This window comes from Manis pentadactyla, chromosome 9, assembly GCF_030020395.1.
Source record: "Manis pentadactyla isolate mManPen7 chromosome 9, mManPen7.hap1, whole genome shotgun sequence".
Taxonomy (NCBI): Eukaryota; Metazoa; Chordata; class Mammalia; order Pholidota; family Manidae; genus Manis; species Manis pentadactyla.
In genome coordinates, this window is record NC_080027.1 from 43,840,494 (window position 1) to 43,863,397 (window position 22,904).

A 22,904-nucleotide genomic window follows, 5' to 3' on the forward strand; every position below is an offset into this window, starting at 1 on the left:
ATGTGCCAGACCAGCACTTCCACTTTCCACCCTGACACTTTTTTCTGACTGGCATCCCAGGGCTTGAGAATTCACATGGCTGGATCTCCCTGCCTTTTTGCTTCATTGACTTAGTGGCTCTGCTGGGCAATGCTACCGTTTCGTTGATCATCTGTCTGACCATACTCTGCGGGATCCTATGCTCCACTTTCTAGCCATCTTATCAGCCATAGATCCGGCCCTCTCCACATCCTCAGTGCCCCAAATGCTGGATATCTTCTGGTTTGATGCACATGAAATTGACTATGGAGCCTGTGTGGCCCAGATGTTTTCAATACACACCTTCACAAGAATGGAGTCTGCTGGTCTGCTGGCAATGGGTTTTGACTGCTTTGTGGCTATCTGTGTACCGCTCCAGTACACAACCATCCTGACACCCACAGTGCTAGTGGGCACTGCTGTGGGTATTATAATGTGCCCAGTCCTGCTCATGTTGCGCACTCTCTACCTAACCCACTATTTGCCCTTCTGCGAGGCTCGAATTATTGACCACTTCTACAGTGAGCACATGGGCATTGCCAAGCTGCCCTGTGCCAGCATTCAAATTAATGCCATTTATGGGCTTTTTGTGTCTTCTTTTCTTATTTTGGATGTGGCACTGGTTGGAATCTCTTATGCCTACATCCTCTGTGCAGGTTTCTGTCTCCCATCTCAAGATGCTCGTCACAAAGCCCTGAGCACATGTGGGTCACATGTTGGGGTATATGTGTTCTCTATACACCCTCTTTTTCTCCTTTCTCACCCATCGATTTGGCAAAAAAATTCCCCGTTATGTCCATATCCTCATTGCCAACCTCTACGTGGTTTTCCCACCTGCCCTCAATCCTATTATCTGTGGTGTGAGGACAAAGCAGATTTGTGAGTATGTGATTCATGCTTTCACCTCAAAGGAGGGTCTCTTGTTTCCTGAGTTTGTGAGGGTATGGGTAATGGAAAGAAGTTAACTTAGACTCTACTTTAGGTTGATTAACTTTTTAGATATCCCTCATATGAAAAGATCCTGCAGATCCTAAAAGAACAAACTTTGGAGAATGCCTTTTGGTCTTAAATCCCAATGTTTCATCTCCCTAGTGGTGTGGAGTGTTTATTCTTCTGAATGTAGGGTACCAGTGCAGTAGGGAAAAGCATCCCACTGGAAGCCCTTTCATTATTAACTGTGGAGATTTAGTGAACCTCCCACTATCTGTATTAAATCGTAGGACAGTATTAGAGCTAGACACAATTAGTTTATGTCAATTCCCTTGTTTTCTCTGAAAAAAATAACCAAATATGAAAGCAAAATGGAAAGATCTTGGTAAATTTCTCAGTTATAAATTTAAATGTATCTGATTACTCTGAGGACAATACTGGGATATCCAGTGAAGTTTTCAAAAGAGTCTTCATTTCTTCTATTTTTTTTTTTAGCACCGTCTTCCTTACTCTTCATAAAAAACCTATGGGCACTATGTGCCTTCACTGTACCACCTTCCTTTCTGGAGAAGGTTGAAGTAAAGCTCAGTGAAAACAATACTCTGTCAAAGATGGAAAATCTTGTTTATAAGAAAAGCTTGAACACACAGAATTCTAACAATGGGATTTCAAGTCATGTTTATTCAGCTTTTTTTCTGTGTGTGTGTGTGTGTGTGTGTGTGTGTGTGTGTGTGTTAAATGTATTTAGGCAAATTTCTATTTGTGTGGGCCATTTCTTCTCCGAAGGGTCTCTTTATTTGTGGAATGCCATATACATTCACCTTCTGGGACTTGAGGCTTTGCAAAAATAGATGAATCTCAGACAAGTTGAGGTGGAAAATAACTTTTCAGTCAGCTACTTTCACAGAAATTTGCTGAATATTCTTACAAGTGTATTTTGTGCAACCTTATAAGGACATTATCTCCACCACCATCAATGAAATGTTTTGATCAATCTTGAATTTGAGGTTGGCAGGAACTGATGTACATGTAAAAATAATGAAATAGAAACATAAGAATGGCTGCTCAAGAGCCTAGGAACCAATTTCCTGATAGCATGTACACCATCTGATGGTACAAAAATGACATATTTTGCAAAGTGTACAATTTTGCAATGTGACTAAATGTACTAGAACACATATCTTCAGGGTTTGTTAGTATGAAAGCTGTTATCTTTCATGCCAGGAGTATGGGCTATAGCCTTCAGTAAAAGCTTTCTGAAAGGAATTAATGGAAGGTGACATAAGGGATATCTAAATATTATCTGAAGAATTTATTTCCTGTGAACACCTTAAGCATATTAAATTTTCTTTTCTGTTAGATATAGGAAGATGCACATCATGAATTTTTGATAAACTCTTGTTAAAAGTGCATCCAATAGCATTCTTTCCAATGTTTTCCTTAATTTGGACATTGTGTTTCATTTTAAGCATAACTCAAATTTAATGATATTTAAGAATAAAGCACATAAAATAAAGACTGATTTTTCACAATAATAAAATATTTATTTTTATGAATTGATTTTAAGCCTCCATCCAAAATGTGACCCCACTTTTAATGCCACACAGGACTAGCAACATTATTACTCACAGAACTTAAATTCAGTGTCCTACCTTTAGAGGGAAAGCGATTTTCATTTGGCCTGACTGATAGGATTTGGATATGTTAACCTCTAAATAATGACATTTTCTATTAAAATGTGAAGGTCTACCTTACATTGCGTTCTAACATTGCGGTCATAATGCTCTTTGTCTCCAACCATCCCCTTTCCTTTGTTTCCATGCCCTACCACTAAAAGCCAATGCAGTGGAAATATATTTTAGTTGATATCTCACAGAAGGAAATTTACATTCTAAATATCTAAAAATCTCCACATTTATTAAATAAAGTGCATCACTATTTAATAATCTTCCCTCCCACCCAAAAAAAAATCAGGTCCTGATAGTTTCACTGGTGAATTCAAGCAGACAGCAAAAAGGAGGAAATTTTATCAGGTCTCTAAAATCACTTCCAGAACAAACACTACTTTGTCATTCATTTCATGGAGCCAGAAATACCCTAACACCAAAGCCAGTTAAAGATATTACTAAAAATATTAATACAGAACATGTCTCAATAATACCTCTTATGAACAGATGCAAAATCATCAATAAAACATTACAAAATTGAAGCTAATAATTTATAAAAATTGACCAAATTATATTTATTCCTGGCATGTAAAGTTGATTCAACATGCAAAAAGCAGTCCAAGTAACCTAGAACATCAGCCTAAGAAAAATCATATTGGTCTTATCATTAGTTAAAAAAAGTTTTACAGAAAAAAAAACAGCAACACATAGTTATAGAAACACGCAGCAAGGAAAAAATAGAGGAGAACTTCCTTAACTTGATTTAAAATAAAATGAAAACCTACAACTAAGATGTATTTAAATAAAACAAAAATAACCCAATCAAAAATTGAGTAAAAATATTTGCCCAGACACCTTACAAAGAAAATATACAGATGGAAAAAAAGCATTTGAAAAGATGCCTAACATATTTTTGCATTAAGGATTGCAAATTAAAAATATAATAAGATTCCACTATACACCTCTAAAAATTGCTAGAATTAAAAATACAAGCAATACCAAGAAAAGGTGAGGATGCAAAACAACAGAACCTTTCATTCATTTTTGGTGGGAATACAAAACAGCACAGACACTTTGGAAGAAAGTTTGACTATTTCTTATGAAGATAAGTACAGAATTACCATATGACCCAGCAATTACACTCAAAAGAATTTACCCAATTGGTTTGAAGACTATGTCCACACAAAAACTTGCACATGAATATTTATAGCAACTTTATTCATAATTGTCAAGAACTGGAAACAACAAAGATGCCTTTCAATAGGCACATAAATATTCAATCTGTGGTACATTCATTGTACATAATGCAATGGACATATTATTCAGCATTAATAAGAAATGATATGTCAAGCCATAAAAAGACAAGGATGAATCTTAAATGCATATTTCAACATGAAAGAAGCCAGCTTGAGAAGGTTTCACATTGTGTGACTCCAGTAAAATTATATTCTGGAAAAAGCAAAACTATACAGACACCAAACATCCAGGGTTACCAGGGGGAGATGTTGAATATGTGGAGCACATGGGAATTTTTAAATTGGTGAAATCATTCTACATGATACTGTAATGGTTCATGCATAGTACTGTACTTGACAAAACCCATAGAACTTTTTTGAGTTGAATAGTGACAAAAGATGACCTTAATGTATATAAATAAAAAATTATTTAGGAGTTCAGGGGATCCCAGGATAATGTAAAATGTGAAAAATACAATCTATTGCAAATGAAGGAAAAAAACTCACTGAGGTGTAACTTTGGAAATGAGTGGGGTCTGTGAGACTGAAGGAAAAAGAGCTATCCTAAGCACTGTCTTCTAGCAGATGAGTTTTTTTCCCCATGGAACTAGAGGGTAACAATTCCAACACAGCTACATAAGCATACAGTTATTGAACAATTATGTAAATGCATGGCATATGGTAAGGGCCAGGTTTCTCTTTGCTGGAGTGGGAGTTTACAGATAATCAGGAAACTAGAATAATTCATATGGTCATGGAGACATCACTATGTTTAGGTTTAGATAGACACTATATGCTAGATGCTAGCTAGCTACTCATATATATATGCACAGGTTAGCATACATGCATACATTTCCTTGCTTTGTTAGCTGAGAGGACCTTAAACCATTGACACCCCAGGAGCATAGGACACTGAGCATCCAGCAGTTTGTTTCTAATAGAATTACCCTATTAAAGAAACCAGTGACCCATGGAGAAATAACACACTGTGAGACTGGGGGAGGTGATATACAAGGTTAGCCTGTAGCAATGTGTGATGCCAGAAAGTAAGAAAGTGACCCCCATCCCTAACAAAAGAACACATAATTATGGGGATATGTCAAAGGGACACAGGAGCCAATGGAAAGAGGTCCCAATGGCCAAAACTGGACAATGTGACAGAATAAAGTAGTATTGGATTATGACAAAAGTCTAAAATAACTATCTGGGTTCTCACTGATACAGATAAATGACTGAATCTGTAAACAGATGGGAAAATACATATATCTTTCATGCAAAAAAAAAAATCTAAACAATTTATAAGGATACTCCACCCTCAAGGAGGTAGAGCACAGCTTCTTACTGTTAATTTGTGGGCTGCACATTGTCACCTCCTTCCAAAGAGGGAGCTTGGACATGGTGGAGAAAGAGAATCCCGACAAACACTACCTCAGCCAGCTGATGAAGTTCAACGTCAACAGATATAAGACATGTTCCTAGTTATGTACCTGTAGTTTATGTTGATATAAATGTCATTTTATCCCCTGATCATCCTACCCAAATCACAAAGCTCTAGTCTAATCACGGGAAAAATAATCAGACTAATCTCAATTGAGGAACATTTTACAAAAACCTGACCAGTACTCCTAAGAACTGTCAGGTCATCAAAACCAAGAAAAGCCTGACGAATTGCCACAGCCAGGAGAAGCCTAAGAGCCCTAACAAGACCTAAATAGTGAAAGCAATTTGGCAACTTGGAGGGGACCCCATAAGAGAAAAAGAACATTAGGTAAAACTAAGGGAATCTGAATAATGTGTCAACTTTAATAACATATGAACTTTAGTGGACATTGGCTCACATGTTGTGACAAATGACCATACTCATGTAAAATCTTAATGATGGGGGAATTAAGCGTGGTTTGTATAAGAACTCTCTGTCCTGTACTTGCATATTTCTGTAATTCATAAGGGTTCTAAAATTTTTTAAAAGTGTAAAGAAAAAAAAGTTAGCCAGAAATTATCTTACAGGCCTAGAAGAAAGAAACAGGACATGTTCTTTGAGATATCAAAAATCTTACTGTACTGTTGAAATTATTAAAGAAGACAACTGATAAATGAATAAACAAAAAAGATGAGTATGCTGAATAGAGAATCTGGAAACACACAGATCTATCGACACCTAACAGCACTGACACTGCCCATCCCAGTGTCACTGTCCAAAAATCCATGAATTCGACAAGTTTCCTGACCAGTCCCTGTTTCTGCAACCAAAAACCTGAGGTTCTAAGGTAGGTTACATTTATGGGGCTTGGGGAGATGGGTAAAGATTGTTAGAAAGCCCAGTTTACTAGTTTAAATGCATAATTGGGCTGAGGAATCCTACATAGCTTTTACTCAGTAATAGTGCTGATGTTCTGAAAGCCATTTGTCTAATTCATGTGTTTTGTTCTTCATTGGCAATAAATCTAAGCAAGGAAGATAATGTTGTTTATTGACTCCCCTGTAACTCCAAGAGTGAATTCTAGGAGATAGCTCCATGGTAACTCCAAACAGTATGAGCTTCAGTTGAGTATTCTAGCCTGGGAATATTAAGTGTTAGCTAAGTATACTAAATAATTATCAACAAACAGCTGCAAATCTCTTACTATATATCAAGAAGTGTTTAAGTTCTATACAAGTATTAGCTTTTTAAATCTTCACAACACTGTGTTTCCTTCTCTGTTCATTATAGAGAAGGAAACGGAGACAGAGTTTACATTTCTTGCTCAATCTCCTATGTCCGATTCAAACTTGTGCAGTCTGTCTCAAAGTCCATCCATTTAGCCCATCTCCCATATCTCACATTTCTTTCCCTAGACCTCTTTCTCTTTCCCAGTAACTTAAACCTTGTCTTATTTTATTGTTAATGAGAACCAGGAAGAAGAGATGATTTGTGTTCAAAACACTTGGTCTTTGTTTTATTAAATTATCTCTGCCACCTAAGTTCTAATGAATACTCCATTCCATGAAATGATGGATGTTAGTTGGGCTTCATTTTTTCATGATAGTATTTAAAGTTAAATTGTGTTAAGACTGGGGTGGGAGAGGGGAGGTAGGGAGGTAAGTTTTGGAGAAATTGACCACATAAGAGCAAGGTAAAGAACATGGTAATGAAAAAAATAAAAGCCAGAATGACTTGCCAAACCATAATATAAAATCACCCTAGATTTTCTGTGACCTAGATAGGTACATGGGGCCCATGGAAGGGACTCCAGAACTAGAGGGATCTTGAAAAGAAAGCAGGATGTAAGCCCTCCTCACATCCTCTGCTGCCTAGAGATGAACCAGTTCCCCGTGAGTCATCCCAAGCTCAGGAATCAGCACTCAGCATAAGATTTGTTTTTTTATTACCAATGATATTATGCTTCCTATTTATGAATCATCTATCTCAGTGCCCCTGGACGCTTCTGTTCACTAGAGAGTACTGTGGTTTGGAGACACTCCATTTTACGGGCAGTGTTTACAGTATAAATCCCCCCTTCAGTCAGAGGGGATGAACATGGAAACAAGCTGCGGCAGGTGAAGCCAGCTGACTCAGAACGCTTTTGTTGGTAAGTCTGGCCTTGGGCCTAGAAAGGATCCCTTAAGACAGGAACCATTTACTGTGGCTGATTCATTGAGATTTAAGTTAAAGAGATAAATTAGATGACAGGAATGAAGAAAAAAAGGAAGCTAGTTGAATATGGAAGGTATCAGTGAGCCCAGAGAGTAACAAGATAATAATTTACATAGACTCAGGAGTGTACATCAAAAGATCATATTGAATCTTATATATTTGGATTAGAGGTGCCTGTGGGTGTGCACAGATACAAATACATTTTTAACTTTTTGTATCTGTCTTTCTTTAAGTCTTTGTCATTCAAATTGTGGTTCTATGTTAACCTTCAGTCTTGTTTTCCTTGTCTTCCCCTGTCACCATCCTATAATTATCCTGTAGAACTTTTCCCAACTTTGGGTTTCACTCTGTCCTTCATTCAGCTCTCAAGATAAATACTCCACAATTCATGCTTTCATATAATATGGCGGTAAATGCCAAATCAGGAATCCTTAAATTTCCAAAGCTATTGTAAAAACCCTTTTAAAAGGCTTTACTAATCATTCACAAAATCAATTCCAAAGTTTTCCAAACATGTCTAGATCTATATATAGCCAGGATCTTTAAGCAATAATCTTATCTAAATTTCATTTCTATAAACTTTAAATTTTTTTTCTAATTGGAAGTTAACACATACACTGCAATGGCAATGTGACACTAATAAATAGAAAAAAATCAAATAATTTAGCACTTCTTATATTATTAGGCTTTCCTAATTTATGCTGGCCTGCTAATAATATATTATCCACATTTGTTTATAACTCCTGAATTAAATTTGTAAGATATTTGTATTTTATTTCAACATTATATATGGAGAAAGTGTTTTTAAAGAAATGAGGTCTACAGAATATTTATTGCCAGACAGCTTGAAAGAAAAATAATTACTATTTCAACAAGTTTTTTAGTTTCAGCTCAATCCATTATTTACATATCACAAAGTCAGTTTTGGCTACTTGAGTTCAAAGTTACAGTCACAGAAAGTCTTTTATATATTTCTGCCTCCAAATTACTGTCATTGGGTGTATACCATTGCTATTAATCACCATTTCTTCTTTGCAAATATGTTGTTTTTCCTCTACGTCCCCAAAACCATCACAACCTAGTCAGCTGAAAAGACTTTATCTACCTAACTAACTTACTACTCTTCCTATGAATAGGGTCAATGAAACAAAATATTTCTTCTCATATCATCTGGTAGTTTTGCACAATAATTGTGAAAATCATGGAAGCCTTCTGCATGAGAATTGGAGAATAAGTAGGGTTCCAAGAATCTCTGAACTTCTGGAGTCTCCAAAGACAGAAAATGTCTTATCTGGGTCAATTCTCCTTGTTTTTCTTCTCCTTTCCTATCTTACAGGGGACCATGGGCACAGGAAAATCCTCAGAATAACTTTAGTAACAATTGAGGAGGAGGAGGAGGGTATTTACTAAATACCAATCATTCTACCTTGACGTATTTCTTTTGTGAGTTGCTAATATGTACTTTAAAAAAAAGGTGCTTGGAACATATAAATGCAGCAAAGCAAAAGCTTTCCCACAAATAACTACAGTTGATGGAAGGGATAAAACACTATAAAACCTGAAACTACTACTTTACAGGATGGAATTAGTGCCCACATTTTATTTTGAGGATTCAAAGAATAAAAAAGGGCATTAAAGTGATGATATGAGATATTGAATCACACATCATTTTATTAAATTCACCCTATGTTTTTAATACATTCCAACTCATACTGTAATTGCTCATATACATTATCTTATCCTGCATCTGTTCCCATGTCAGATAAATTGAATCAGATTAACTTGGGATGCTTCATATAAATCATGAGATCTATCTCAAACTTAATCATTCAGAATTACCAGGATCAGGAATTAGAATCTTTATTTTTATCTAATATTCTACAGGTTATTAGGTAAAGTCAGGATTGAAAACCCCTGCTGTGTAATCCCTTTTTCAGTGTATTTATAGAAATGATAGGAGAGCTTCAGTTTACTTCCTAAATGTATTAACTTGTGATATGTTTGAAGAACAGTTCAACTGTGTACAAAACTGCCTCCTAGAGTGCAGCCAAATCTGAAGCATGCAATAAATCTGTGAAGTCTCTTTTTTCAATTACTATGCACAGTGCCAAGTAAATATTTGCCAGAAAATACAAGAAATAGGATAATGTTACACATTCATGAAATGTAATGGGTATTTTTGAAGGGTGGTCAGAATCTGACATAGAAGAATGAGGTAGAGTATGGGCATTATAGGGGAGGGAAAAGGATGGAGAAAATAGTGAAAAGTCATCATTTGCCATGTGATCCAAAAAATCAGTCGGTCTACCTTCTCAGAGGTGAGCCTTTGCTTTCTGGCCCTTCACTCTTCAGTGACCAGAAGTCTATCACATTTCTCTCTGTCTCAAATTTAATTTCATATGTCCTACTCTGAGAATATTTTCATTATTGTTTCATACATATCCCTTTGAATAAACTTGTTAAGTACTTAGGAAGCAGCCTGACATATTGTGACAAAAATGGGCTTTGAATCCAAAATCCTCATTCTGAAACTTTCTAGGCAAGTTACTAAGTGGTTATGTGACTCATCCGAGCCTTATTATCCTCTTCATTATAACTGCACCAATAATTACTACCTTTCTGGATTCTTATGAAGATGAAATAAAATAATGTATGCAAGTTATCTGGTACAAAGTTGTTTTAATATATGTTGGTGAAGTTTTAGAAAACTGAAAAAGCTATAAAAATTCATGAGACACTGTTCTGAGAACAAGGTCCAGCATGTCCTTTTGCTCATGATCTTTCCTAGAAAAATATCTGTTTGATGTACAGTTATTCATCTGGGACAGAGGCAAGGCAATTAATGCTCACTTGAAGACCACAGAAAACCTTTTTTATTTAACACACCATCATATAACTTCTAAAATTTAAGAGCCTGAAATGTTATCACCCAGTACTTTTATAGGTATTCCATTAAAGGCTTTTGCTGGCCAAAAACATTTGTGAAATGACCAGTTAAATAAAGTTGCTTTAGAAGAGAAGTGTATAATGTTGATGTACATTGTAAATATGTAATAGAAGAAAAAGAAAACTGTGCAGGAGTTTCCATCTTGATTTTGGCTATGAGAAAACATATTTTGAGGCAAAACAGGGGCATGAAATACATTACCTGCTCGCAGATTTATTGCATGCTTCACATTTGGGTGCACTCTAGCAGGCAGTTTTGTACACAACTGAACTGTTCTTCAAACATATCACAAGTTACAATCAATTGCAAAATCTAATGGTGAGACCATCTCAAGTATATCAATTATATCCACCATAAGTTGGGAACTCATTTCACATCATTCTTTAGGACTATTTTGATATTGAACAAAGAGAGGACATGGCATCATCAATGGCTGAAAATATAAACAGAAAGGAAATAATGATGAGCTGAGGAACTGTTAGGATGGTAGCAAAGAAGAAATGGGACTCATTTAATTTTTATAAAATAATTTCACACACTGAGAAAATTACTGAAAAAATACCAGACTACTAAAAATGGCTATCAGATTGGTGAGACATTGGGAAGAAATATGATCAATAATGGTGTATTTCCTGTAGGATATGAATAGCATAAGTTCAAATTATATTCAAGGCTTTGCAAATAGGGACATAAAATTCATGCTATTCACAAAAGAAACTCCACTTTCAAGAAAAAGTCAGCTTATGATATAGTCCATTGAGTAGTGAATGAAATAGGAGGAAATGGAAATAAACAATTTCAAAAATTTTACTTTTAAAAAAATTTAGGTTAAGTTTGGGTCAAGAATAAGGTGGCAAATATTGAAGAGATGGAGAAGGTGAAGATAAAAGCTAGAGAATGAGATGGGAAGAGAGGGAGAGAATAAGAGTGGGATATGCAGACTTGAGAGGAGATGATATCCAAAGCAGAAGTGGAAATCACATCAGGCTGGAGTCAAATTGCTTATAGAACTAAGTAAGGGAAAAGTAAAAAAGGATGAAAGTATCTCTTGCATGGTCATCTTAATTTCTGGGGAGACTTAAAGCATACATGTAAAAATAAGAGGCAGTGTGAGAAAATTACAGGTTTGACATAGTTACTAAAGCAAATGTGAAAGGGCACTAACTACAGGACACAGGAAGGATCTCCACGCACTTGGATGGCTTGCCTGAAGAGGCTTCCAGGGGCATGATTCTGTAATTTATGTTAATAATAATCCTCAGCAACCACAGCAACTGGAAGAATAGCCGTTGCAGAGTTTCAAGGCTGACTTTTGTGCAGATGGATTGACATGAATGAAGAGACTGGAGAATCAATGAAAGAGAATGCAGAGAGATGGGAAGAGATCTAGTTTAGAAAGCTGAAAAAGTATTAGGGAATAAATAATTTGAAAGAAAAGGAATGAACCAGGGGCCACAAATTGATGTGACCTAAGAACAGGAGTGACAGGAAAAATCCTTGAGAAGGCTAGAAAAACGTGAGGGGTGGTCTGACAGAGAGTTCCAATGGAGTTTAATAAAGTAAATCTGGGGGAGTTATATGGTAGTAGACTGAAGATCTAAGAGTGGGGAGAAAACCAAAAAGGACTGGGTATGAATAGCAGTTGAAGCCAATAAAAAATTTTGAATCAGAACTTCTTGTCATAGGATGTGAAATAGAAACAATGGTAATGATGCATAGATATTAGATTCACTTTATTTTAATGCAACTCAGGATGGCACTATTACTGTTTTGAATCTTTCTACACGAGTATTGACATTTTGACATTATCTCTTACCCCAGTATCATGATGAAAGCTTAACACTACATAAACTATTCAAATTTAAGTTCTTTACATTGTAACTCAGTCAGTCTTTGGCTGCTACTTCTGCTGTGAACCAAACCCTTACAATTTCAAAATTATCTCTTCAGCTATTCTCAACAATCAATTGTAAAATCTAATGGTGAGACCATCTCAAGTATATCAATTATATCCACCATAAGTTGGGATTTTATTCATTTCATACAGCCTACCTTAATTGCAATGGTGTTTCTGATGCAAAAGGTACAGGAGATGAAATATTGGCTTTTCCTACTAGGTTTGATAATTTTAAAAGGGCTTTGTGCAAATTCTACCTCCACAGGCTATAGAAATTGACTCTGAGGTAGCTGTTGCCCAGGCTAGAAAAGCAAATGAACTTGTTAAAATCCCAGAGAAAACATGTGTTTTATTATTTTAATTACTAAACTATAACATAACTTTCTTAGAAGTGTGTGTGTCTATGGGTACTCTTCTTTAGAAGGGTAACAATGTATGATTCATCTCTGTATACCAGTTACCTAGCCATCTGCCTGATCCTCTGATAACTATGATAAAAGTGAAAAGTAATAAATATGATTAGCTTGATTGAAATAAAATAAAATCAGTATATACTTCACTTTCAAAAAAGCCACACATATTTTGTGATGGGCTTGGTGATTAGAAAAGATTGAACATATTTTTGTATCATTCTGTAGGAAATCAGTAACACTGGACAAGAAAAGCTGGAGTCTCTCAGGGAAGGAGACATCCGATCTATGATTATGTGTGGCTGTTAAAGTACCACAGAATCATGGTGCCTCCTAATGACACACAGTTCCATCCCAACTTTTTTGCCCTGCTGGGAATTCCAGGGCTAGAATATGTGCACATGTGGATTGGTTTTCCATTTTGTGTTGTGTATTTGACCGCTCTACTGGGAAATATTACAATTCTTTCTGTGATTCAGACTGAACACAGTCTCCATCATCCCATGTTCTACTTCCTGGCTATTCTGTCATCTGTTGACCTGGGCCTGTCCACATCCACTGTTCCCAAGATGCTTGGAATATTCTGGTTCAACCTGAGAGAAGTCACCTTTGAAGGCTGCCTGATCCAGATGTTCTTCATTCACCTATGCACTGGCATGGAGTCTGCTGTGCTTCTGGCCATGGCCTATGATCGCTATGTGGCCATCTGTAACCCTCTTCACTACACATTGGTGCTGACAAATAAGGTGGTATCAGCTATAGCATCAATCATCCTCCTGAGATCCCTAGCCTTTGCAATCTCCTTTGTTCTGCTCATCCTAAGATTACCATTCTGTGGACACCGAGTCATCTCCCACACATACTGTGAGCACATGGGTATTGCTCGCCTGTCCTGTGCCAGCATAAAGGTCAATAACATATTTGGCTTATGTGCCATCTCCATCTTGGTATTGGACATCATAGCCATTGTCATCTCCTATGTCTACATCCTCCTTGCTGTCTTCCGCCTACCTTCCCAGGATGCTCGACTGAAGGCACTCAGTACTTGTGGCTCACATGTGTGTGTCATGTTGGCCTTCTACACTCCAGCATTTTTCTCCTTCATGACTCACCGATTTGGCCAAAATGTTCCTCAATACATTCACATTCTTTTGGCCAACTTTTATGTTGTCATCCCACCTGCTCTCAACCCTATTATTTATGGGGTCAGAACTAAGCAGATAAGAGAAAGGGTAATTATAACTTTCAGATATAAATTGTGAAATTTGATCTTCAGAGATTTGAGTAGGAGAAAATGGAACTTATTCTCTACTCTCAAAAATATAACACTAGAATGTTTGAGTAAGATGGTATTGTATATGCAGATGTATAAAGTGTTTTATTCATCTTAGAAAAAACAAACCAAAAGAAACAATAATAAATTTTAATATGACCCTAGTTCCTACCACATATCAGAAATGTCAGAAATTATGTGATATAAATATAGTGTTTATGTGAAAAAACACATGAAGTTGATAAAATTGACAAGAATAATAATAAAAAAGGACCCATATGAGCCAGTTTTCATGATTTTGTATTAACTTTAAATTCTTATAACTACAGTTACTATTATAATACTCATTATATAATAATATATATAACATATATTGTCTATATATAATGTTATTATATAATAACATTAATATATTGAGTTAAGCAGTATTTTCAAAGTTGGAAAAGAAACCATCTTATTTCTCAGTTGAGTAAACAAAAATGTACAACATGAATATATTCAAAAACTAAGGAACAAAAGTAAGTACATAATTTTTTTTTTACATAAATAGGTACAAGACACTACTATTGAGAAAAATTGGCTTCTTATATAGGGTATGGATGGGAAGAAACCCTACAATTCCATATGGCTTAAGAATCATATAGACACTATGAAAGAAGAGGTAATATGACTACTAATAACAGCATCTAACATTTCTTGACCCCTTACAAATACTCTAGAAACTATATTTGGTTCATCAGGTAGGTAAGTAACATACACACAGTTACACAATTATTATATAAAACAGAATTTTAAATAAGTTATTTAATTTCAGGGCAGTTTCCTTAACCTCTCTTGTTATGATTTAATACAGAAGCAGACTACAAAACAGGTCAGGAAAACATTTAGATGTCAACATGTTATACAACTTAAAATGGAATAATAAAGCAAAAAGCACTATCAATTCAGAAATGTGAGTGAAAAATGAGAATATGCATATCCGTATATTCATATGTATTATATACAATGCATATATATATATGCATACATCTCAAATATGAAGACCATTGTTTAAAACAATTATAGAAAATTAATGGATATAAAATATGGAAATGAAGATAAGCCCCATAAAAAATTGGTGTGACCAAGTGACAGAATACAAAAGGGATTCCTGACTCCCTAGATGCAGGTTTGAACCAAGATACTTCAGAATGCTTGACTCATGAGCTCAGATATTCTCAGTCCCTGAAGAGACTGACCCGGGATTTCCTACTTAGGGGAGCTATATCCTCTGCATAAAGCGCTCCTCTTGAGATTTCCTGCGGAGGAAAACCAGCCTGACACTGCAAGGAGAGGAAGGACGCTGTCCTTGGCAAGGTAGCCTAAATCATCATGCTTTATACTTATGTGAATTTGCCCATGAAAAGGCCCAGACATCAGCACAGTGGATACTGAGTAGTTTCTGGAAGTCATGACGGGTGGTACCACTTACAGGTATACTGCAGATGAAAGTCCAAGTTCCCTTTATTTCACTACCATCCTAGAGAGGGGCACCCTGCCACAGTATTGCACTTTCACTGCCAAAATGAGCCCGGATGAGTTACCAGAGTCCAGAACCATGAAAATCAAAGAGGCAGGCAGTAGAGTGACCTCTGAAATGGTAACTTATCTTACTAGCTGTAGGACCTTGGAGATGACTTTTGCACTTTAAGTTGCAAAGCAGGATGTCAATCCTTGCTCTTACTGTGTATTAACCTGTGTTCAAGGATCAGATTCTGTAAAGATGACACTGTTCTTCACAGTCTGAGTGATTTAAAAAATGCAAATTTGAGTTATAGAGTCCCACTTTGTTCTAATTGAGTCAACTTTAACCTACATATTCCATGTTTCAGAATGAAATTCAAGTAATTTGTGTATCTCAGAAAGAATGTCTTTCATAAAATGGGTGTCAGTGAAAGAGTCCTTAAAGTTTCACCATTTGTTCCTGACCTAAATGTGCAATGTATGCCTGGAATATTATGAAGATGGTTTGAAACAGTTTCTTAATCTAATTAGATTAAAGCCTAAACTTTCAAGGTAGATTGAATAGTAGGGACTCAGTTACATAGTCCCTAGAAGGGACCTAGAAAGTATCATTTTAGACTATTAGTAAGCTGTTGTGTTTTCCTTTTTAGAAAGTTAAACACTAGCACCAAGAGTCATATCTATGTATAATAATAATGACAGTTATTCCAGCTAATGTTACTAACAATCCAATGTGAAGGCATTTTGTTAGTCACTGCATATGCAATATCTTATTTTATTAGTGCTAGAGTAATATGAATTTGATATTCTGATTATCTCAACTTCTATAGATAAATAAAATAAGGTTTGGGGGATGATTTTTCTAAGAACATTAGTAAGTGGAGGAGTGAAGACATAAAGGTATGTTTCCCTGGCTTGAAACGGAGTGTCCCAGAACACCACACTAACTGATCCTTAATCAGGTATAATAGGCAGATGGCTTCTGATAAGGAAAGAAGAGACCGGAGTGAATTTGATACTGAGTGGACATCAGGTGGCATAACAGTCTAGTTAGAAGATCTGAGACCATGGAAATCATGAAGACTTTAAATGAATTCATACCTTTACAACTTGAGAAAAGGTGGGAGTGTGGGCACTGGTTCATCTGTAAGGCTAACATCTACCAATGGCTAGTGAATGTCAGGGGCACTCTGTTGAGGAGGTTTGGCACTGAACCTATCTAAGCTAAATAAAAAAAATAATATAATGAAGTATTATTGGTGTCTGCTTTAAACTTTAGATGTAGGGTGTTTTATTGCTTTGTATGCTGAATATTTATAACTCTGCATTAGAGCTACTATAATGAAAATACTGAAATAGGTTACTGTCTTCTAACAGTGGCAGAACCACAGATACGAAGGAGAAGATTGACTTTCCTTCTAGATGTTAAGACAGAAGATTTGACCAAGTGACCGCAAACATATAAATTTCACTACATTTCATGACACTTTTGGATTAAACTTTAAGTCACTGAAATTTCCTTTCACAAGCTTGTAATGCCTCTGAGTTTCTAATGGGCATCTACCCATCAATGGCATCATCTGCACAACAGAAAACAGGGTTAAGATGTGGTGTTAGAGGATGACAAGTTATACTGTCTACATTTTAATTCCAAGACCTTTTCCTAGTCAAAAATAGCTCTCTAAAATCCACTTGCTTTTACTTTGTGTACTATCCCCAAAGCAGCAAATTTTCATTGCTCTAGTTGTCAAAACCCACTGAAAACCTCAAGCTTTTCCTTCCTTCTGCCAGTCTCACCTCTTCCTGGCCCTGGGACCAGCTCTAAACCCAAATTCTAGTCAGGTGATCTGTGGTCCGAACTGTCAACTGCTTCCTTCTTATGCTTGAAAAGCAAACACACATCTCTTATTTTAGGGTCTGATTGCTAAACACTACAGGGAATCAGAAATTTTTAAAAATGAATATTTTATGGCTATACAAAATTGCTCCCATAATTTTCCTGGGTCCACAGATTTTAAATAACTGTATAATTTTCAATGGAAGATTTTTCTTCCTTTTTAACTTATAATTACTCCTTATTTCTATATTTACCTTACTAAAGACACTATTACCTAAAGGAAATTTAGTAATAGGGAGACAAACACATGGTTAATTGTTAATCGTACAACTTATGTTGATGAGTTATTTCTGCAAATTCTTTAGAATCTCTTAAGCTTACCAATGTTTGCTTGTAAATCTGGTATAATAACATCTACTCCATAGAGTTGTTTTGAAATTTGAGTGAGATATTCATAAAGCATTTAGTAAAGTGTTCAGTAACTTTTATATTTTTTGACATTTTGTTAGCATAAAGAATCAGTCAAAGCAGATAATAGCCATGCACATAGCTGAATTGGAGAAAAAATATACATCCTGAAGGCCATCTCAACTGATTAGGCCATCTCATTCCCAGTTGATTAGGACTCTGGCTTCCTAAAATAAGTTTTGAACTTTAAGAAAAGGGTAATATGAAATTTGACTGAATGTGTTGAGGAATATGAGAAATTTTGGTAGGGAATAAAAATATTGTACTACTAATAAAATAACTGATAAATTTAAGAAGTATCAGAGGGAATGATACAGTACATCCCAAGATACGACACTAGCATGTTGTATGACTATGTATTTCCCATCAAATTTGTCATTATTCAGAGTGATTTCAATCACCAATGAATTTGTTGCAAAAAATCATAAAGAATATATCATGGTTAACATTTGATTTAAAAATTGATGAATATGAATAAGAAAGAAAAATAGGAGTAAAAGCTAAATCCCATTTAAAGCAAAAATCATTACAGAATATTTGAACTTGTTAGTGTTCTATATTAACTGAGAGAGGTTAATTACTCTATCTTTAAAATAAGCTCCAAAATTAAATATTAAAGCAAATGATATTATACTTTAGATTATAAAATATTAAAGATGATGCTTTATCTAGATTTATATTTTATACTATGTTATTATGGAGCATTTCAAACATATACAAACTAAACAGATGCATAATGTTCTTACCATCCAGTTTCAAAACTGTAAACATTCTTTTTCTCTAAGCTTGGGTTTGATTTTTTAGGGTAAAATTTACATACATTCAAATACACAAAGTTTTTTGGTACATTTCGGGCCAATGTATATACCTAAATATCCTATATAACTACAAAGATACAGGATTTTTCTATCATCTCAAAAAATCCTCTGTGTTCTTCCCAGTCCATCCTGGACCCCTCTCACGGTACCTACACCGGCAGCCATTGAATAGATATTTTCAGCACCTAGTCTCTTTGTAGGCTCTAGAATGTATACATTTATGTACTCTTTAGTATTTATGTATTTAGTACTCTTTAGTAACTAGTAGCAATTGGTAGCTCAGTATAATGATTTAGATTCATCCACATAGTACATGTAAGTAGTTAATCCATCTTTATCACTGGGTAGGATTCCATGGCGTAAATCTTCCAGAATTGATTCATCTAGTCACTTGATGAGTATTTGTGCTGTTTCCACTGGGGTCAATTATGAATAAAGCTGCTGTGAACATTCTTGTACAAGTGTTTGCATGGACATATGCTTTCATTTGTCTGGAGAAAGCACCTTGAAGTTCAATTGTGAGTAATTTAGGAAAATCTGTTGCTCCACATCCTTGCCCAAATCTGGTATTGTTATGCTTTTTAATTTTGGCCATTTTAGTGGATGTGTAATAATATGCCATTATAGTTTTAATGTACAGTTCCTGATGCCTAATGATTCATTTTGAGAAGTTTAATGTCATTTGTATATTTGTCTTTGCCAAATGTCAGTTGGGTTTCTCTCCTTTTCTCATTGTTTTTCTCATTTTTTAGTTGTAAGCTTTTTTATATGTTCTTGACACAAATTCTTTTACAGAACTAAGGGTACTGTGAATATTATTTCCCAGTCTGTGACCTCTAAAGCTACTTTTTTTTGAGCAGTGAGAAAGCTTTATTTAAGGTAAAAAATACATACTCAAAGGGAGGGGAGTGCGGGCATGCTCAGAGAGGAGGCATGCTTAAAAGTTTAAGCTTCATGTCTTTGAAGGATTTCAATAACGGGGCAAAGGGCCAGGGGAACATCAACTTGACATGACCTCATGTCTATCTCCAGTGAGAGACTTTATGTCATGATCCATATTCAGTCCTCTAGATATTCTGTAAGATAAACTTAACACAAAGAATTTCTTGATCCTGTTCTTCTCCAAGGTAGTGGTTACTCTTAAGCAGTGAGGAAGTATCATTTGGGACTGCTTGTCCTGCCTTAACATAGGGTCAGTTGTTGGCTAATTACCATAAAGGATGTTAGGAATATTACCTAAGTCCATGGGTTTTAAAATGGAATCTTAGCCTTAAGGTGGAATCTCTCCTGTTCTCTCTTTTAGTTTTAAGGTATAATTGTTATATGATCTTATGTTCAGGTTTCACATGAGCAACATCGTGGTTACTACATTCCCCCCTATTATCAAGTCCCCACCGCATGCCCCATTTAAAGCTACTTTCTTAACAGTAAATTTAAAACTTTGATAACAATAACAGGCATTTTTATGGTTATTGTGTTTTCTGTTTTAGTAAGAAACCATTACTATCCACTGGGTTGCAAAGATATTCTCCTTCCTTTGATGCTATAGATGTTAGAACTTGAACATTACCTAGGTCAATTTTAGAAATGTAATTAATATTTGAATATGTTATGAGATTAGAATCAAGGTTTTATACTGGTCACTTTATAAAATGTAATTGAGCATGCAAAATGTATCTTTTTATTGTGGAATCTGGGATATATATCTATATCTAATCTATATCTATATCTATATCTATCTATATCAACTATATCATCTATATCTATATCTATACATATATAGAGATATAGATATACAAGATATTCCTATATTTATTTAAGAATAAGCTTACATTTCTTGGTATTTTACTGAAGCTGTTTTAAATTTATCGATCAATTTAAAAAGAATTGACATCTTAACATATTTCAGTCTTCTTAACCATGGATGTTATATACTTAAAAAAATTTTTTTAGGTCTTCTTAATTTCTGTCATGTGCTTATCTTTAAGTGCTTATTGTTAAGTACTCTTATGTGTTTGATGCTATTGTCAGTGTTATTGTGAATTTTATAAAACTTTAAAATTTTAATTTCTAATTGTTTGGTCATAGTTTGTAGAAAAAAGTAGTGATTCTTATACCTAGGTAATTAATAAGCTAAATGATTGATTGTAAATTCTTTGATTTTTCTGTATGTTTATGTTCCTTATGAATAGGAAAGTTTACTTCTTTCATTCCAACCTTGATGTCTTCTTATTTCTTTTTCTTTTGATGTAGTGGCCTTGTTAGAACCACCAGTAAATATTAAATATAATTGATGCTTGTTGCTGTTCTTCCTTTATTCCCATTCCTAGGGACAAACCTTTCAGTGTTTCAACATTTAGTGTGATATCAGCTGTAGATTTTTCACAGATCCCTTTCACCAAATTGAACAAATTACTTTGTTTTTTCCAATTAGCTGAAAGTATTTTTTGAAAATACATATATGGATGTTGAATTTCATTAATTTTTCTTTCTCTATTGAGATTATCATGTTGTTCACATGATTTATTTATGTAATGAGTTGCAAATTTTTTTACTGTAAAAGTAGAAAAATACTAATTATCATTTATCAGCCCAGCATAAAAGCACAGTCTCATTAAACAATAGATATAAACACAAGCAGATGAGCCTTACAAGTGGGTATCTTCCTGACCATCATACTCCAAATTTCTTCCCATTCCAATGCCTCACATTTTTTAAGAAAAATAACATTTTGAAGAGTTCCCTCTTATGTGTTCTCAAATAAGTAACCAAGGTAAATTGAAGATGTTGTATGAGCTCTGCTTACTGGAAGGGTTTCCAGTTAATGCTACCATATATAGATGAGCATTTCACAAAAGAATGAACTAAAGATCATGAATAACTAAACCACACTGTCACCAGAAAAGACATTTTAACTTCCACAATCCCCATGGAATATTAAATGGGATAGGTGATAGTTTGAATATCTCTCATAAGTAATTGTTCTCAAATTTTCTTCCATAATGCTCTTAAGAGTGTAACTGGTATAGTGATCTCCAACCACCATATATTCCTTGTGTCCCTCCAGAAATACTGAAGAAGAGAGGAGAGTGTTTTCCAAGAGTTCTCAGCAGGATGTCCTCTGTCAATGACACTGCCTCATATCCCTCCACCTTCCTTCTGCTGGGTGTACCTGGTTTGGAAGCTTTCCATATCTGGATTGCCTTCCCTTTCTTTGTTGTTTATTTGACAGCACTTGTGGGGAATGTCACAATCCTGTTTGTCATCAAGACTGAGCAGAATCTTCATCAACCCATGTTCTACTTTCTGGCTCTTCTTGCGTTCATTGATCTAGGCCTCTCCACTTCCACCATCCCTAAGATGCTGGCCATCTTCTGGTTAAATTTTAGGGAGATAAAATTTGAAGCCTGCCTCATCCAAATGTTCTTTATCCACACCTACACTGGTATGGAATCGGTTGTACTCCTGGCCATGGCAATTGACCGCTTCGTCGCCATCTGTTATCCACTGACATACACCACTGTCCTCACCAACAAGGTGGTCGCCACCATGACCTCTGTTGTGGTGGCGAGGCCAGTCCTCCTCGTCATCCCCTTCTGCCCTCTTCTTAAACGATTGCCCTTCTGCGGACATTACATTATTCCTCATACCTACTGTGAACATATGGGAATTGCCCGTCTTGCGTGTGCTAACATAAGAGTCAACATAATTTATGGCTTATTTACCATTTCTGCCTTGATCTTTGACCTGATCCTAATTGCCCTCTCCTATGTTCAGATCCTTCGAGCTGTGTTTCGCCTTCCTTCCAAGGATGCCAGACTCAAAGCACTTAGCACATGTGGTTCGCATGTCTGTGTCATCTTAGCCTTTTACACACCAGCATTTTTTTCCTTTATGACCCACCGATTTGGTAGAAATATTCCTCGCTACATTCACATTCTCCTGGCCAATCTGTATGTAGTTGTTCCTTCTTGTTTAAATCCAGTCATTTATGGGGTCAGGACCAAGCAAATTCGGGACCGAGTTGTAAGAATATTTGTAAAAATAGAGTGACCCAAATGTTGATAAATTCTTTCAGGCTAACCTCCAGTTTGTACATCTCTTAGAATGCCCCAAACAGAGATTACATAAAGGCCACTCAGGCATTTAGTCTCCTAAACTCATACTTAATGGTTCTGTTATGTAATTTCCACTTTGACTTTCAAGAGATTCAGTAGATTTGACTTCACTGAAGGTGAGAGAGGATTGTAGGGTGAAGTAAATTATG

The 22,904-nt window shown here is 35.5% G+C and overlaps 2 protein-coding genes and 1 pseudogene across 2 annotated transcripts; all 3 read left to right on the plus strand.

Annotated features, from left to right (window-relative positions):
• Window positions 1–983, plus strand: LOC118912073 (olfactory receptor 52J3-like; annotated as a pseudogene).
• Window positions 984–12,972: 11,989 nt separating this feature from the next.
• On the plus strand, window positions 12,973–14,154 carry LOC118912132 (olfactory receptor 52E1-like). The gene has a single exon (XM_036884933.2). The coding sequence runs from the start codon at window positions 13,062–13,064 to the stop codon at window positions 13,998–14,000; it is 939 nt and encodes a 312-aa protein (XP_036740828.2). The 5' UTR covers window positions 12,973–13,061; the 3' UTR covers window positions 14,001–14,154.
• Window positions 14,155–21,745: 7,591 nt separating this feature from the next.
• LOC118912129 (olfactory receptor 52E4-like) lies at window positions 21,746–22,690 on the plus strand. Its single transcript, XM_036884927.2, has one exon. The coding sequence runs from the start codon at window positions 21,752–21,754 to the stop codon at window positions 22,688–22,690; it is 939 nt and encodes a 312-aa protein (XP_036740822.2). The 5' UTR covers window positions 21,746–21,751.
• Window positions 22,691–22,904: the final 214 nt, after the last annotated feature.

What these genes read in the sequence shown, in the direction of transcription:
- LOC118912132 (XM_036884933.2), top strand. Translation starts at nt 13,062, where the DNA reads ATGGTGCCTCCTAATGACACACAGTTCCATCCCAACTTTTTTGCCCTG.
- LOC118912129 (XM_036884927.2), top strand. Translation starts at nt 21,752, where the DNA reads ATGTCCTCTGTCAATGACACTGCCTCATATCCCTCCACCTTCCTTCTG.